Genomic DNA, 14536 nt, shown 5'->3' with positions numbered 1-14536 from the left:
CACAGGAGGGTAGAGACTATTAAAAACTTAATGCAACTTAATCCAATATAATGCAATAAAAATAATAATACTAAAAATGTACACATATACATGATAAACACTGTATATTATCACACATGCTTCCTACCCTTCTTAATGTGGAAACTTCTCCTAAACCCCACCTGGGATTTAGGTGTTCCTGTTGCTAGGCAACGAGCGGGTAAACAGTTTCTGGGCAGCTAACATCCCGCCAAGTGAAGCTTTGACACCCTCTAGCTGCAGCGAAGAGAGGCGACGCTTCATCACCAACAAATACCGCCAGGGCAAATACAGGAAGTACCACCCTCTGTACGGAAACCAGAGAGAGCTCAACAATGTAAGTTGCTTTGATTGTTTGCTTCAGAGTCAGAGTTAGTCAACATACCTTGGGAAAGAAAGGCTTTCGTACACAGGGAGGATTTATAGCAGTTGAGGTGGTTGGTTTAGCAACCCACTATGACTAAGCTGTCTTTTTTTACCCATCATGCTGACTTCATTCATTTGTTGGAGACCGTTCCCTTTGCCTCACAATACTCCGGCTCTCTTAAACTTTTCTGTAGCAGCTGTGTGCATAACTTCATAGAGGGTCGTAGGCTTAGTTGTGACTGGAGAGTGTGTGTGTGTGTGTGTGTGTGTGTGTGTGTGTGTGTGTGTGTGTGTGTGTGTGTGTGTGTGTGTGTGTGTGTGTGTGTGTGTGTGTGTGTGTGTGTGTGTGTGTGTGTGTGTGTGTGTGTGTGTGTGTGTGCACAGGCATATACACACAGGCATATACAGTACATCTGCTTGCTTACTACTCAGACCATGACCCAGATTCCAAGAACAAAGAAGTGACCATATATTGTGTATTTTTAGGTCCTTTGAGTGTTCGTTCTTGTACTGACCTGTTAAGAGTGATTGACTGACAGAAAGACAACAAAACAGACTTTTTCTATGGAGCCAGTTAAAAGTAACATAAAAAAGAAGTGAGACCCTTGATGTAAATGCACTTTTTGGAATCTAATAAAGGAGAGCATTTAATCATTATCAAGTAAATGTGAAAGCACTCAGCATGCTCACCTTAAATGTCTGAAATAGCAAATATGTTGTCACCATTGACAGTATCTTGAATTTCCCTCGGGATAAATAAAGTATCTCTATCTATCTATCTATCTATCTATCTATCTATCTATCTATCTATCTATCTATCTATCTATCTATCTATCTATCTATCTATCTATCTATCTATCTATCTATCTATCTATCTATCTATCTATCTATCTATCTATCTATCTAGTATATATTAGGTTGTCACACACCTCTCCAATCAGTGACAATAAAGTAGCCAGTCTACAATTGACTCTTTCACTGGTTGATGTTTTTTTCTCCTTTCCCAGCTAGTTGACTAAGACAAGCTACATTTGTCACTTTACCCCGAAGTGGGGCATTCGAGGAACTGATTTGAACTCACTGTTGGACTGAAATGCAGTTTCCTAGATCAGAAAAGCTGGCCAAATTCCTGATGAAGTCCAGTGTTTTAAGCAGAGTCTGCCAACTGCAATAATCTAGATAACTGGCTCAAAGTGGAGTGACTGTACTGAGACTTCAAGATGGACAACCAGGTTATCTGTCCTTGTGTCATTGTCAGTGGAGGGCAGAAAACATATATACCTGTGCCCTCTTGAGATGATGAAGCTGGTTCGTAAAAGTCAGAAGCAGGACATTTTAGAACGGAGGATTATATATTGTGCCTTTGCTGTGCTCCACTGTGTGCAGTAAATGTCATAGTATTTCAGACGCGGCTTGGTCACTCATTAGCTGCTTAACCCACTTACCACAAACAATGTGCACTGCTCACAGACACTGAGTGGGTGAGTGAGTCACATTTAGCACCTGACTGTGAGTTCTGTTTTTCTTCCCTCAAGCGTTCAATCTTATCTGTGTGTGTGTGTGTGTGTCACTGTGTTTGGGATGTGCAGAGGGAGATAAAGGAAGTTTTCTTAATGTCTCACACACACCAATCACTGTTTGTTTTGATTTAAAACCATTTTTGTTGAGCTGCTGGTCCTCCCTTCTTCATTCATTCCTCCTCCATGATAGCTATCTGTTTTTCCTGTTACTGTTTACTCTCTTGGGCTGTCTCTTAAGAATGTGATCTCTCTGGATTTTGAACTACTTCCCGTCATTTGAAACAAATATTTACTGATGATTGCTGATCTACCTGTTCTTCTCTGTCTTCTCTTCTCTGTCACCAAATACTTAAAGTTCTTCAGCTCTGCATTGCTACTCTTTCCACTTGGGTGTGTCTTGAAAAATAATTGACTCTGCAATGTGTTTCTGTTAACCTTGCAGTTATGTGAAAAGGCATTTGACAGTAAGGCAGTGTATGTGTGTATATGAGTCTGAATGGAGGAGAGAAAAACCTAAGTTGGTGTGCAAGAGTGTCTTGGGCCACATTCAGGTGTTTGTTTATCCAGTCCTGGCTTTTTATCCCCACTTCTCGATTTCCTTTCTTCTTTGTTTTTCTTTTTTTTCTGAATGTGACATCATTACTCACTGCTTTAGCTGGAATGTGCTGTAACTCCGCCTCCCCCTCGCTTCTCCTCCTCTCCTCCTCATTGTTTGGCTGGGACTGCTGAAGAAAGTTGATCTCTTCACTCCTGGCTCATTTTCTTATTTGTAAGTGGGTAGCATTCCCTCAACTTTCTGCCAGACTAAAGCACCACAAACTAGATTTAGTTTTTGTAATTTGCAGCTTTGTGTGCGTGTCTGTGTTTGACTAACATTCAAACATAGGAGTGATTGAAAGGAACTGAAAATGTACAGGTAAGGTTGTGTGTGCTGGTGAGCTGTATGAGAGGGTAGTGAAAGTGTGTTGTGTGACTGTATCTCTGTGTTCTTGTAAATTATGTCTGTAAAGAATGTGAGTGTGAATGTGTGTTTTAATGAAGGTAGGTTAGTGTGAGTTTAGGAATGTGTGTCAACGGACTTTGGATCTCTGACAGTATGTGGATTCAGTGCAGTTGAACAAACACATATTTGAGCGTGTTTATGGGGCATAGTTTTGTCTTGGGACTGTAAGGACAGCTGCACTGTAGCTCTATGTTAGTGAGCACATTAGAGTTATTGTGTGTCTGTATGTTTTTCACTGGAGTGGGCTGAGATACGTTAACATGCATATTAATGTGGGTGTGTAGGCATGTTTGTGTGCCTTTTTGTGTATTTTTTGTCTGCGTTGCTCTCTTTCTCTGTGCTTGTGAGTGTGTCCATGTGTTCTCAGAGTTAGATGAAGGCTCACCTCTGTCAATGGACATCATTGTCTCACTCACTCTCACTCACTCTGTCCCCTCCTGTTTTGTTTCCCCTCTCTCTTTGCCTTTTGTCCTCTTTTACACTAGGTAGTCAGCTATTGATGTTTTCAACAGTCTTTCATTCATTAAGTGGGTTACATATCTGTTTGTAAGAACATAGGGTTCATGTTTTTCATAATGTGTGTTTGAGCGATTTTTCAGGGAACCTCAACTTCTTCTTTTTTTTGAAGACATTTATCTGTAGTGTGTTAAGAATGATTAAACATTACACTGATGTTTGAAACATTTTCAGTTGAATTGACATGCTTGAAATGCTGTGTTGAAATGTTTGGTGGTTTCCTTTATGGTGTTTGTGAGAGAGCAAAGAAGCCAAAGAGCACTGGGTGGAGCATAGAAATATGTTTGACAGAGAAATGTTCAGTATGGCATCGGGTTCTTTAAACACTGAGAGAAGTTTTGACAGTTTGAGAGTATGTGTGCCAAATTTGATTTTGGGACAGTAATCGCAGGTGAAACTATTGTCATGTGTCTTTGTTGCATTTGTTACAACAAGGCAATGAGTATAAAAAGTTAGTTAATATCATCCCACCTGGACAACCACTACCAAAGACTGGTGCGAGTGTTCTTGAGCTTGTTTGTTGTGTCTATGTTGACTGTGTGCTTGTGACAATCAGCATGTTATTTGTACTTATTAGAACAGACTGACATAGAGAGTCAGTTGTAAAAACTCTTTATGGGCTTGTTGTTGGGCTTTTATAGTTTTGGAAAGTGGCTTGCTTTCACAGAAGAAAAGCTCCAACTTTCCTTTCTTTCTATTAAATTCCCTGCTGTTCCTCATTCTTTTGTCTCATCCTTCTGCCTTTTGCCAACCCTCTCATTTACTTATTCACACTGTTGGATTTTAAGTCATAAATCTTTTTTCAATTGTGCAGGGAGATGGGATATGATGCTTTTCTGTTTCCCAGTGTTTTTTTTTCCCACTGTCATCTTTGTCTGTCTTTTTATGCGTGTTTGTATTTTTGTTCCCTTCACGTCATATTCATTCTTCTCCCCCATCTTAATGAGTCTGAATTTTCACTTACACCTCCTTCTCCATCTCCCTCTCTCTCTGTAAACTGTCCCTGGTGAGGTAATGATGGAACATATGTGGGTAACTGCTCTTTCTCATCTGGATTTAATATATGGACGTGTGTACACACATATATAAATGTGGGTGTATCTTTGGTTGCATGTTCAGTATATGGTCAAATGGACAAAGCAGAGTCGGCTGCGTTTGTGTCTTTGTGTCTGTTCTTAGGGGGGGTCCCAGTGTATAATTTTGAGTTTGTAGCCAAGTACAATCAGTCTCTGATTAATGTGCCTCAATGCAATGCTTTCATCTTCCTTTCACAATATTTTTCTTTCTTCTGTGCCCTTCATCTCTTTCTTTTCCTCCAATTCTGTGCCATATAACTGCAGAGGCCAGATGGAGGCCTGTGATTTTAGACACACCCAGATAAAATCTTTCTCTGTCTCTCTCTCTCTCTCTCTCTCTCTCTCTCTCTCTCTCTCTCTCTCTCTCTCTCTCTCTCTCTCTCTCTCCCTCCCTCTCTCTCTTTCTCTCTCTCTCTGGGGAAATTGGGAAAGATTCTTGAATTCCCTTCTCCTCTCTCTCTTTGTGTGTGTGTTATTACATTACTCCCTGTTTCATAGGCAGCAGATGTTGGAGGGCGTGAGGTCTTCAAACACTCAAACCCATTTCCTCATTTTACTTCGTTCTGATTGGTTCACTTCCCTTGATCAGAAGGCACACGGTTGGCTATTGATACATTACAGGACACTGACCTACATAGCTTTCACATGTATGTCCACATGGGACAGAGGGTTGATTTTGTTCATTTTTACTGGAGCACACAGTCATTAGGCTAAGGAATGTATCAACACAAAACGTCACAGTGCGCTGATCTGTACTTGTTTGTAGCAAGGTACTGTTTCTGAACTGCAATGTGCCTGTGGTCAAATTACAGTATATCATGATATGGCTTGGCCTGGCACTGTGGCTAATGTTATCATGCAGGGATCGATCTCAAGTATTGACCTTTCTGGCTTGTAGCTTCAGCCAGAACAGATACACAAGATGGTCATGTCAGTGTGATGGTTAAAGTGGATCAGATAGGAGTCAGCAAATGGGCAGCCATTTTCTCTCAGAGCCCCAGTGATGAAGAGCAGGCTAAACCTGTGTTTTTGTTTGTAGTGTACAGTTTGTCCAACTATGTTGCTGTATTAAATCTTTCTGACTTCAATTCATATATAGTGAAAAGCCCAGAGAACAACATTAGTTAACTTTATTATTTATTTTATTATTGTGGTGAGAAGACTTACATAAAAATAGTGGAGGAATACAGGAGACATAGAATGAATTGTTTCCCAGGCAAAGAGAACAAGAAAATCGCCAGATCCGAGTAGAAAAAGGTGAAGATACAAAATGTCAATCAAACCCACTCCAGAGACTGACACGGACACATGGTTTTCCATTGATCCAGTTTTCCAAGATGCTGCTGTACTTTTCCTACTGTTCTTTCATATTGTAGGTATTCAGACTGACTTAAATCTTTTGAACTCTTTCACCTCCTTCTACTGTTCCCCTTTACCCTAGTTGGACTTGTATTTCTTCTTCAACCTTGATGACAGATGTCACTCACTGTACTGCATCTACTTCTGTTAAAGCACCACTGTGTGTCTTATATTAACCCTCCTTATTTTTAGGGGATTATATACTAATGAAAACATAGTTATGCATATTACATTCCATTCTGCCAATAGATCCTCCTAAATTTTACACACCGGACCTTTAATGTGAATTTAAAAAAAAAAAATGTTTTATTTAAATTTAAATGCTCTTTCACACATAAAATATTTAGTCAGGTCTACTTGAAAATGGCAATATAAATTGTTCCATCTATAAATAAAAAGAAACTAGTGAAAACTACGACAGACTGTTGCAGCCATTGAAGTGCCTAGAGTGCAGCTTGAAATAACATTACCAAGCCTCATATACCAGCTCTATCGTCATGTGATCCATATGATGAGATTATTGGAGTGTTCATGTGCATGTGTTCCACTCCAGATGGCTGACTACAAGCTTTTTGTTCAGATGATTTCAGTGGTCTGTGTGACAGAGAAATGTGTGTATGTATGGGTCTCTTGTGCAATTTTAATCTTTGTTAATTGGTTTGTTAGTCTGTATGTGTGTGTAGAAGCTCAACAGTGCTTAAATAGAGGAGGGGTTCTGTCTGTATGTGTAACAGAGTGCTGTGGAATTTCTCAATCAGATCCAAAAGAGCTTATTGGTTTTAACAGACTTACTGTGTGTGTGTGTGTGTGTGTGTGTGTGTGTGTGTGTGTGTGTGTGTGTGTGTGTGTGTGTGTGTGTGTGTGTGTGTGTGTGTGTGTGTGTGTGTGTGTGTGTGTGTGTGTGTGTGTGTGTGTGTGTAATTGCATGAGTCTGAGTTCCTCAGCTGTAACAACACTACATCCTCCTTTTCTCAGTCATAACATTCTTCTTTCCTATTCCCTCCTCACTCTCCTTCCTCTTTCTTTACATTTGAGTTTACAACATTTGGACAAAATGTGTTTTTTTTATTACTTTAAGGTAAAACTACACTGTAGTTTTATCTTTGGTTGTGCTCTAAGTGTTGTCCAGTTCAGAAATCTGTATTTGTTTGTCATCATTGGGTTTAAAACCTGGTTATCTCCAAATAATTTGGGCTCTGAATGTGGGAAGATCTTCCTCTTTTTATGTTTTGACGTTTATATGTTTATTTTTAACTTCCAACAAATTATTGTTTTTCTGTTTTTCCAAAAGATATACATACTTTTTTTTTTATTTCCCACCTAATGTGTGTGTATCTATTTTAACTTTGTGTTTTTGGTCAAATGGCTTCATGTTGCACATTCAAAGGCTGTAATTAGTCCACTTTAACGGTAAATGTAACACTTCAGCAACACTGAATTGCATAAGAATTAATAAAATCTATCTACAAATAATTGTGCAGCCCTGCCTAAGGAGTAGCAGAAGTTTCTCAGATGAGTTAGCTTTACCTTTACTCTTAGATCAGTTTTCATTTCACCAGCTCTCCTCTGAAATTAAGCAAAAGGTTCATGGGGGCTTACAGACTAATCACTATAAATTGGCTCCAGGTTGCTTTGTTATTAAATGTGCATAGAGTGGATTCAGAGACTGCTCAACACTTGGCACAAGACTTAAAACAATTGAGAACACTATGTTGGTAGTTTCATCATAATAATAAGCGCCACGGATCCTATAAATCCCAAAATAATTACTTGAGTTTTTCATTGACAAAACAATAACAGAGAAGACACTGCAATCATTTCCACTTACATAGCAGCGTTGACAGGTACTAGGCCATCTGAAGCAATCAGAAAACTCACTATACTGTTGGTGGTTCTGGATCAGGAGAGGGTCTGCTGCAGGTTTTAATGCCTGCCTACACAGACACACTGAGTTTGACCTCAACTGTTTCCTTTTAAAACATAGCTGACAGAGGATCACAACACATGATTAAAGTAGCTGCAGGACCATAGTACAAAAGTCATGAGTTTATTATCAGTTTAGTATTATTCTTTCTTACTTTATTTTATCTGTTTTTCTTTCATTTCTCTCCCTCCCATCTGTCTCATTTCAGTGTCTCCCTTTCCCATTGATTTTCCCTTCTAACCAGACTGGTTTTAATAGTATTTGTAACACTATTGTTATACTATCAAAATAGTATTCTTATAATGTGTGCCTTTGTGTTTTGATTTTCTCTTCTTCTCTTCTTCTCCCAAGGCTCTATGTATAAATGTGCAGTGCAGTGATGTTCTGGAGACATTAAGCCTGATTTTCTGCGGTGCAGATGTAAATTGTTCAACTGGTATGGCGAGTTGGCCCACCCCTCTCTCCCTGGCCAACGCACACTCACAACCTTTACAGGCAGAGTTAATTAGCCACAATCTCAACACAGGTACAGTACAGTATAACATAATATAACCTTTCTTTTTAATGATGCTTACATAAGGGTTGAGCAGGGTTTTTTATAAAATTGTTTATCAATGATATGCGACATCTAAATGTCACATAACCAAACATACATTTCTTCTGTCATACCTTGGAGCGTTTTGAATGTTTTCCACATAGACTCTTAGTAGATGACAGCCTGTATGATTTTTTTTTTGCACAAGAAGATTATTTAACTTTTTTGTTTGTTTGTGTGTTTGTTTGTTTGTTTGTTTGTCCTGCAGAGCTACCACGGTTAGAAGTGGGCGGAGAAATGGAACCATGGGTCACATCACATTACCCAACAGCACCTTGTGTGTCTCACAATGGCTTCCTGTTCAAGACGGGATCTATGGCGCGAGCTATCACAGAGCGCAAGGCCAGAGAGGGTAACTAACTAACACTTAACTACACTCACTACATTATGCACGATAAAGAACACTATACAGAAAACATCCAAAATTACAGTGTCTATAGATGCCATTTGTATGATTATACTTCTTAATCTTATCCTTGGTAAGTCTTAATTTGTGCCTCCATGTAGAGTTCAGTCGTCGCTGGTGCACGCTGAATGATGGCACTTTCAGCTACTATGAGAGCGACAAGAACTCGAACCCGAACGGAGTGCTGAAGGCTTCAGAGATAGTGTGTTTGGCTGTCGACACTCCTGAGAAACATGGGTATACACACAATCTGATCCATGAACACTGCTATTTGACACAAATTACTTATTTTCCTCCCTTCCTTTTTTCTTTTTTTAATCGCCCTATGTCACACTTCCTCCTAACGTCTCTTTCTAACCCTCAGGTATGAACATACCTTTGAGCTCTACTCAGAGTCAGAGCGTCTCTATCTGTTTGGCACTGATGACCCAGATAGCCACAAGGAATGGGTCAAGTCTATTGCCAAGGTAACCACCAAATACATATTGTGGTGTAATTCTCACAAATTCTCATACTTTCTCTAAACGTGGACCCTTACAAAAGGAAGATTTTATATAATTATTGTTCATGTATTTGCTCTGAAAATGGAGAGCTCTGATAAGTGGATGGTTTGCTGTTCCAGCTATTCTAATGCGGGAAATACTGCCTAGTGGTCAGGACAGAGCTAGCTAATGCTGACTTGTTTCCTGTGTCACTTATTTTCCTTCAGAACAGCACTCCTTACAGCTGAGATAATTGTCAGCTGCATGATGCTGTGAAATGAAGCAAGAGTTACTTTGATCGTTGAACTTTGAGCCAGTATATATGTTTATGCTGACATAGATGCAGCGTGTGTGTGTGTGTGTGTGTGTGTGTGTGTGTGTGTGTGTGTGTGTGTGTGTGTGTGTGTGTGTGTGTGTGTGTGTGTGTGTGTGTGTGTGTGTGTGTGTCTGTGTGTGTCTGTGTGTGTGTGTACTCAAAATTCTGTGATTATTGTAAAAAAATTGGATGCGTCTATAATCAAGGTCATGCAGCTTATATCTAACTGAATATCACAAGACACATAAATGCCAGCATGATAGTGTAGATGTATATCTATGGCTACATGTAGCTACAGTGTGACCCGGCCCACTCACTCCAAGTTTTGTACAAGATTTCTTCTAATAATTTAATTAGTATTGGCAGAGGCTTTCTGCATATATTATATTGCATATATCATATGCAATGTATTACAAAGCTACAATGTCCCCTTTTTATTTGTAGAGCTTCATCCCAGCCACTGCAGAACCTTTACTGAGGTTGAGCTTTGTGCGGATTGGGCGACTGAAGTGTAAAGATGGCTTGAACCTACAAACATCCAAGGTTGGCTGGTTTGCTCTGGTAGGCTCCACACTTCATGCCTACCTGGCAGACAGCCAGGGAGAGGAGATCCACCTCCGCAAGCTGAATGAACTCTGTGAGTGAGACACAAAAACAAAAATACATGGATACACACACAAACTGCACTTTTATTGTGTACATACTTTATTCTGCTCAGTCATTATACCAGGAATAAACATTGAAGCAAACACATAACGTGAGGTTTATTTTGTTTAAAAGCATGGCTATCTGGAATAATATGATTACTATGTATTTGTATATTACAGCGATTCAACAAGATAATGAGGTGCTGGTTCTGGTGGAGAGAGGCAGGTGAGAGGGGAGAATAATTACAGATTGTTTGTTACAATGGTGATGCTTAAAGGGAAAAAAATGTCCCACTGTGTTAGGCCACTTTTCACAGTGTGCAGTCAAAAGTGTTCCTTCTTTATTCAATAATTTTTCTACATTTTTTTCCCTTATTATCCCTTATTTTCCATCTCTTCACGTGTTGAATGTTGTTGTCAACCTCTCTCTCTATTTAGAACTCTGTACATAGAGGGAGAGAGGAAGTTGGACTTCGCCGGCTGGTGTGCGGCTATCCAGGCGGCAGCAGGGAGTGGAGGAGACACACTGAGCCAGCAGCAGCTGACAGAGACAGACATACCTGTTATAGTACACAGCTGCATCGGCTACATCACACAGTGTGGTGAGAGACATGCAGAGATTCACACAGGCAGTGACACAAATACATTTAAAGAGTCACTGCGTTTCCTCCATCACACACTGTCTTGACATACACAGGCTTACACACACATATACATGCATACAACTTATGCTCTTCTATCTCTGCCACACATACACACCTGTATTTACATCACATGGGTCTTTATTCACAGCCTACATTGCTGTATGTAATTGAACTCTTTCTTTCCATTACTGTGTGCGCACACTTGGCACTTTCTGTGTGCGTGTGTGTCCTCATGTGACTATAATTGCAGGAGATCTGGCTCTGCGAGAGACCAACGGACTGCAAGACAACAAAACAACTCTGTTCCACCTCCATTTCTCCCCTTGCTGCTTTTCTTTCCCTCTATTTTGTATTCTTTTCTTTATCCTTCACTCCTTATTCTTTGTCTTCCTCCCACCTCCACCAGCTGACCTGCCTTCTGTCATTCTAATTGTCTCTCTCCTTTCTGTAAACCCCTGTTCTCTCCCTTTGATATTTCCCTCCCTTTTCATCCTTTCACTCCTACATTTCCCTCCATCTACTGTATGCACCTACATGCACAACTGTGTACAGGGCTCTGTGTGTGTCTCTGGGAGGCTTCATTATGCTGATATCCTCTACTTTCCTGTTGGTAATGTTAATCTCTCTGGTCAGCTTTCCGGGAAACCAGGGCAGAACTGTCCCTGTTGTTGCCTTCATGCCAACATCTGACGTAATCGTCCTTTATGTTGTGATCAAGTGCAGGAGTTTTCAGATATGTTAACAACATATAGTGAATTATTCTGGACATTTGATGTTTTGAGCCATATGATAAAATATAGTCCAAGTGATTTGTGTGTCATGAAGGAAACTACATTGTAATCTGGTTTCACTTGAGAGATTTGACACACTTGTTTGAAACAGGCTTTTTTTTGACTCAGTGCTACTAAAACCAGCTAACAGAAGAACAGGACAAAAATTTTAATGAACAGGAGCCCTCTAGTGGACATCATTTCCACTGAGTCATTTAGTCACTGAGTCACAGTGGACACAGTTGTAAGCATGTTGATGTTCTGGCCCCAACCCCCCACAGCATTTTTGCAGATGGGCCGTATTTTGCCTTCAGCAGTCAGTTGACTTTCTGATGATTGATTAAACAGCCTTTGAAATCACTGACCGGCAACATGTTTCAAAGTTTTAGCCTTTTGCAGAAAAATTAAGCAGCTGAGTTTTGCCATATTTTACAAAACAATCTATAAGAACATAATTATAGAACACCCAAAATTAAACAGCTACCTATGCTGTCTATGTAAGTAAACTCTAATGTGCATTATTATGGGTTATTGATCTTAAAACCCCATCTCCTTAATGTCCCCCTTTTAGCCTTTTAGTTTTCAGCTGGAATACCCTGTAATTTATGCTTACACACTGTGAGTTTTTAAAGTCTTTTGAGTTCAGTTGATATTTCTGAATCTATACTGGACCATATGATCCTTCTGTTTAATTTGAAATATAAATATAAAGTTGGAGGAACAAGAATATATCCTTTCTTAGAGTTACTGTATGTACTTTCTTTGCAACAATTTGTTTTCTGTATATGCTTATCAATGTTATTTTTTCCAGGCTTGACTTCTGAGGGGATATATCGTAAGAGCGGTGTGAACTCCCGTGTGGCCGCACTGTGCGAGAAATTCCGTCATGATGCTCGCAGTGTTCGTCTGAGGGAGGGAGAGCACCAGGTGGACGACGTCTCTAACACACTCAAACGCTTCTTCAGGGAGTTAGGAGAGGGACTGTTCACGTCAGAGGATGGCAGTACCTGGCTCAGTACTGCTGGTAAGTCAGGCTGTGACTGAGGATGGATCAGTTCACACAAATCACAAAGAATACGTTTCCACTTACACCTAGTGGTAGTTAATATTTATTTTATTTGTGTCTGCTGCCACTCCAATACAATGGATGTTAATAAATGTCCTGGGTTTTAAGCATAAGGAGAGGTCTCGTGGGTGAACAACTGTGTAAATTTTGTTTTGATATCAAGAAGTACTGGAAATATAATGGAAGCAGAATGATTTCAGTTGCCTAATCAGTTTGCCAGAGATGCTGCAGTTCTGTGTCAGGTGTCATCTTGTTGATGTTTTGATAGACATTTATTTACCATTTTCGGTACATAAACCTGAACTTGTTTGCGTGTCAGCAAAATATAGCCTTTGTTTCAGAGCACTACGATGAATCTTTCTTTCTCTCTCATCTCTGTATTGGTCTACATTTTTATATCTTCATCCTCCCTTTGACTGATAATTTCTTCTCTCATCTCCCTCTCTCCCCTTTGTTCTTTTACACTTCATGACACTCTCTTTGATCCTGATTCTCTGTATACTTTATCTCTTCATTCCCTCTGTATTCACTATTTTGTCTTTTCCTTCCTCACTGTCTCGTACTCCAGCCATTCAGGATGAAAGTATGAAAATCTCCCAGTACCAGCTACTGTTGAACAGACTGCCTCATGTCAACAAGGCTACACTACAAGCCCTTATCAACCACCTCTATTGGTGAGTAACACACACACACACACATAGTAGTCCTCTTTCATCTCTGTGTATGTCTGTTTATGCCCATATGTGTTTTCCCTGCATGTGTTTCAGCGTGCAGCGTTTCTCTGAGATGAACCAGATGAACCTCCATAACCTGGCCATAGTGTTCGGTCCCACACTGTTCCAGACTGATGGGAAGGACTACACTGCGGGTCGTGCCATAGAGGACCTCATACAGCACTACACGCTCATCTTTGAGGTCAGACAGGGGGATGATAAGAGTGCGAAACTCAGTCCACAGCTCTTAAAGGTTGAGATGTTAAAGAACATGGCATCTTTCATTGACTGCAAGCTCCATGCAATGCTTGAAACATGCATAGAAAACTTTGAGTCACTCCTGTTTTATTTCCAGTAGCATTTAAATGTGTATTATTATAATTTTATAAATAGAAAGTAATCTTAACTGGAGTCATTTGTGTGGTAATACGATTATGTTATTAAAGCACTTTCTTGGTTTCCAGAGAATTCATTAGATAAGGAGATGGGAAAAGTAGAAGGAACTAAGAGAGGGAGTGCTTAAAGTAAAATCCCTGGAGGCATTCTCAAAATGTACTTGCACTTGTACTCTTGAAAGGTTAACCCAACACACAAGTTGAGTGTCATACGAGTGGCAATAACTCTAATATAATTAACCGATGATCTCTAGTTTCTGGCTGGTTTATCAGCAACAATGAGTAAATGACGAGGTTTGAAATGCCAGTGGGAATTTCTGCTAGAGATCTAAAGCTTGTCATGAGGCTTTAATTACAGTGATATGTCAGTTGATGATTGATTAGTTGTTTCCATATGAGTGAATGAATGTGTGCATACTTGTTTGCAGGTGGATGAGCAGCAGCTAAAGAAGCAGCTTGAGGAGATCACTGTTATCATCCAAGTGCGAGAGAAGCTCAACACAAAGTTTCCTGTGAGTAACACAGACTTTATTTAACGCTATATACACATGTGTGTAAATGCTTGTATTGCATTTGGGAATCTGATGTATGCATGCTGGTACTTGTTATCCTAATGCTGTTTTTTTCTTTCTGATCTTTTCTGTGTGTGTGTGTGTGTGTGTGTGTGTGTGTGTGTGTGTGTGTGTGTGTGTGTGTGTGTGTGTGTGTGTGTGTGTGTGT

The 14536-nt window shown here is 39.9% G+C and overlaps 1 protein-coding gene across 6 annotated transcripts in view; it reads left to right on the top strand.

The window, feature by feature from the left end:
- LOC127361872 (arf-GAP with Rho-GAP domain, ANK repeat and PH domain-containing protein 1) overlaps positions 1-14536 on the top strand; it is a 50079-nt gene that overhangs the window by 25709 nt on the left and 9834 nt on the right. For all 6 annotated transcript variants that reach the window (XM_051396924.1, XM_051396923.1, XM_051396922.1 and 3 more), the window contains 12 exons: positions 173-355; positions 8134-8308; positions 8586-8729; positions 8885-9020; positions 9148-9250; positions 10026-10218; positions 10409-10454; positions 10667-10830; positions 12454-12666; positions 13277-13382; positions 13476-13623; positions 14245-14328. In XM_051396924.1, the coding sequence (XP_051252884.1) occupies positions 173-355; positions 8134-8308; positions 8586-8729; positions 8885-9020; positions 9148-9250; positions 10026-10218; positions 10409-10454; positions 10667-10830; positions 12454-12666; positions 13277-13382; positions 13476-13623; positions 14245-14328 (1695 nt within the window). The remainder of the gene's footprint in view (positions 1-172; positions 356-8133; positions 8309-8585; positions 8730-8884; positions 9021-9147; positions 9251-10025; positions 10219-10408; positions 10455-10666; positions 10831-12453; positions 12667-13276; positions 13383-13475; positions 13624-14244; positions 14329-14536) is intronic.

This window comes from Dicentrarchus labrax, unplaced genomic scaffold (assembly GCF_905237075.1).
Source record: "Dicentrarchus labrax unplaced genomic scaffold, dlabrax2021, whole genome shotgun sequence".
Classification (NCBI taxonomy): Eukaryota; Metazoa; Chordata; class Actinopteri; family Moronidae; genus Dicentrarchus; species Dicentrarchus labrax.
This window is presented reverse-complemented; position numbering and strand designations above follow the sequence as displayed.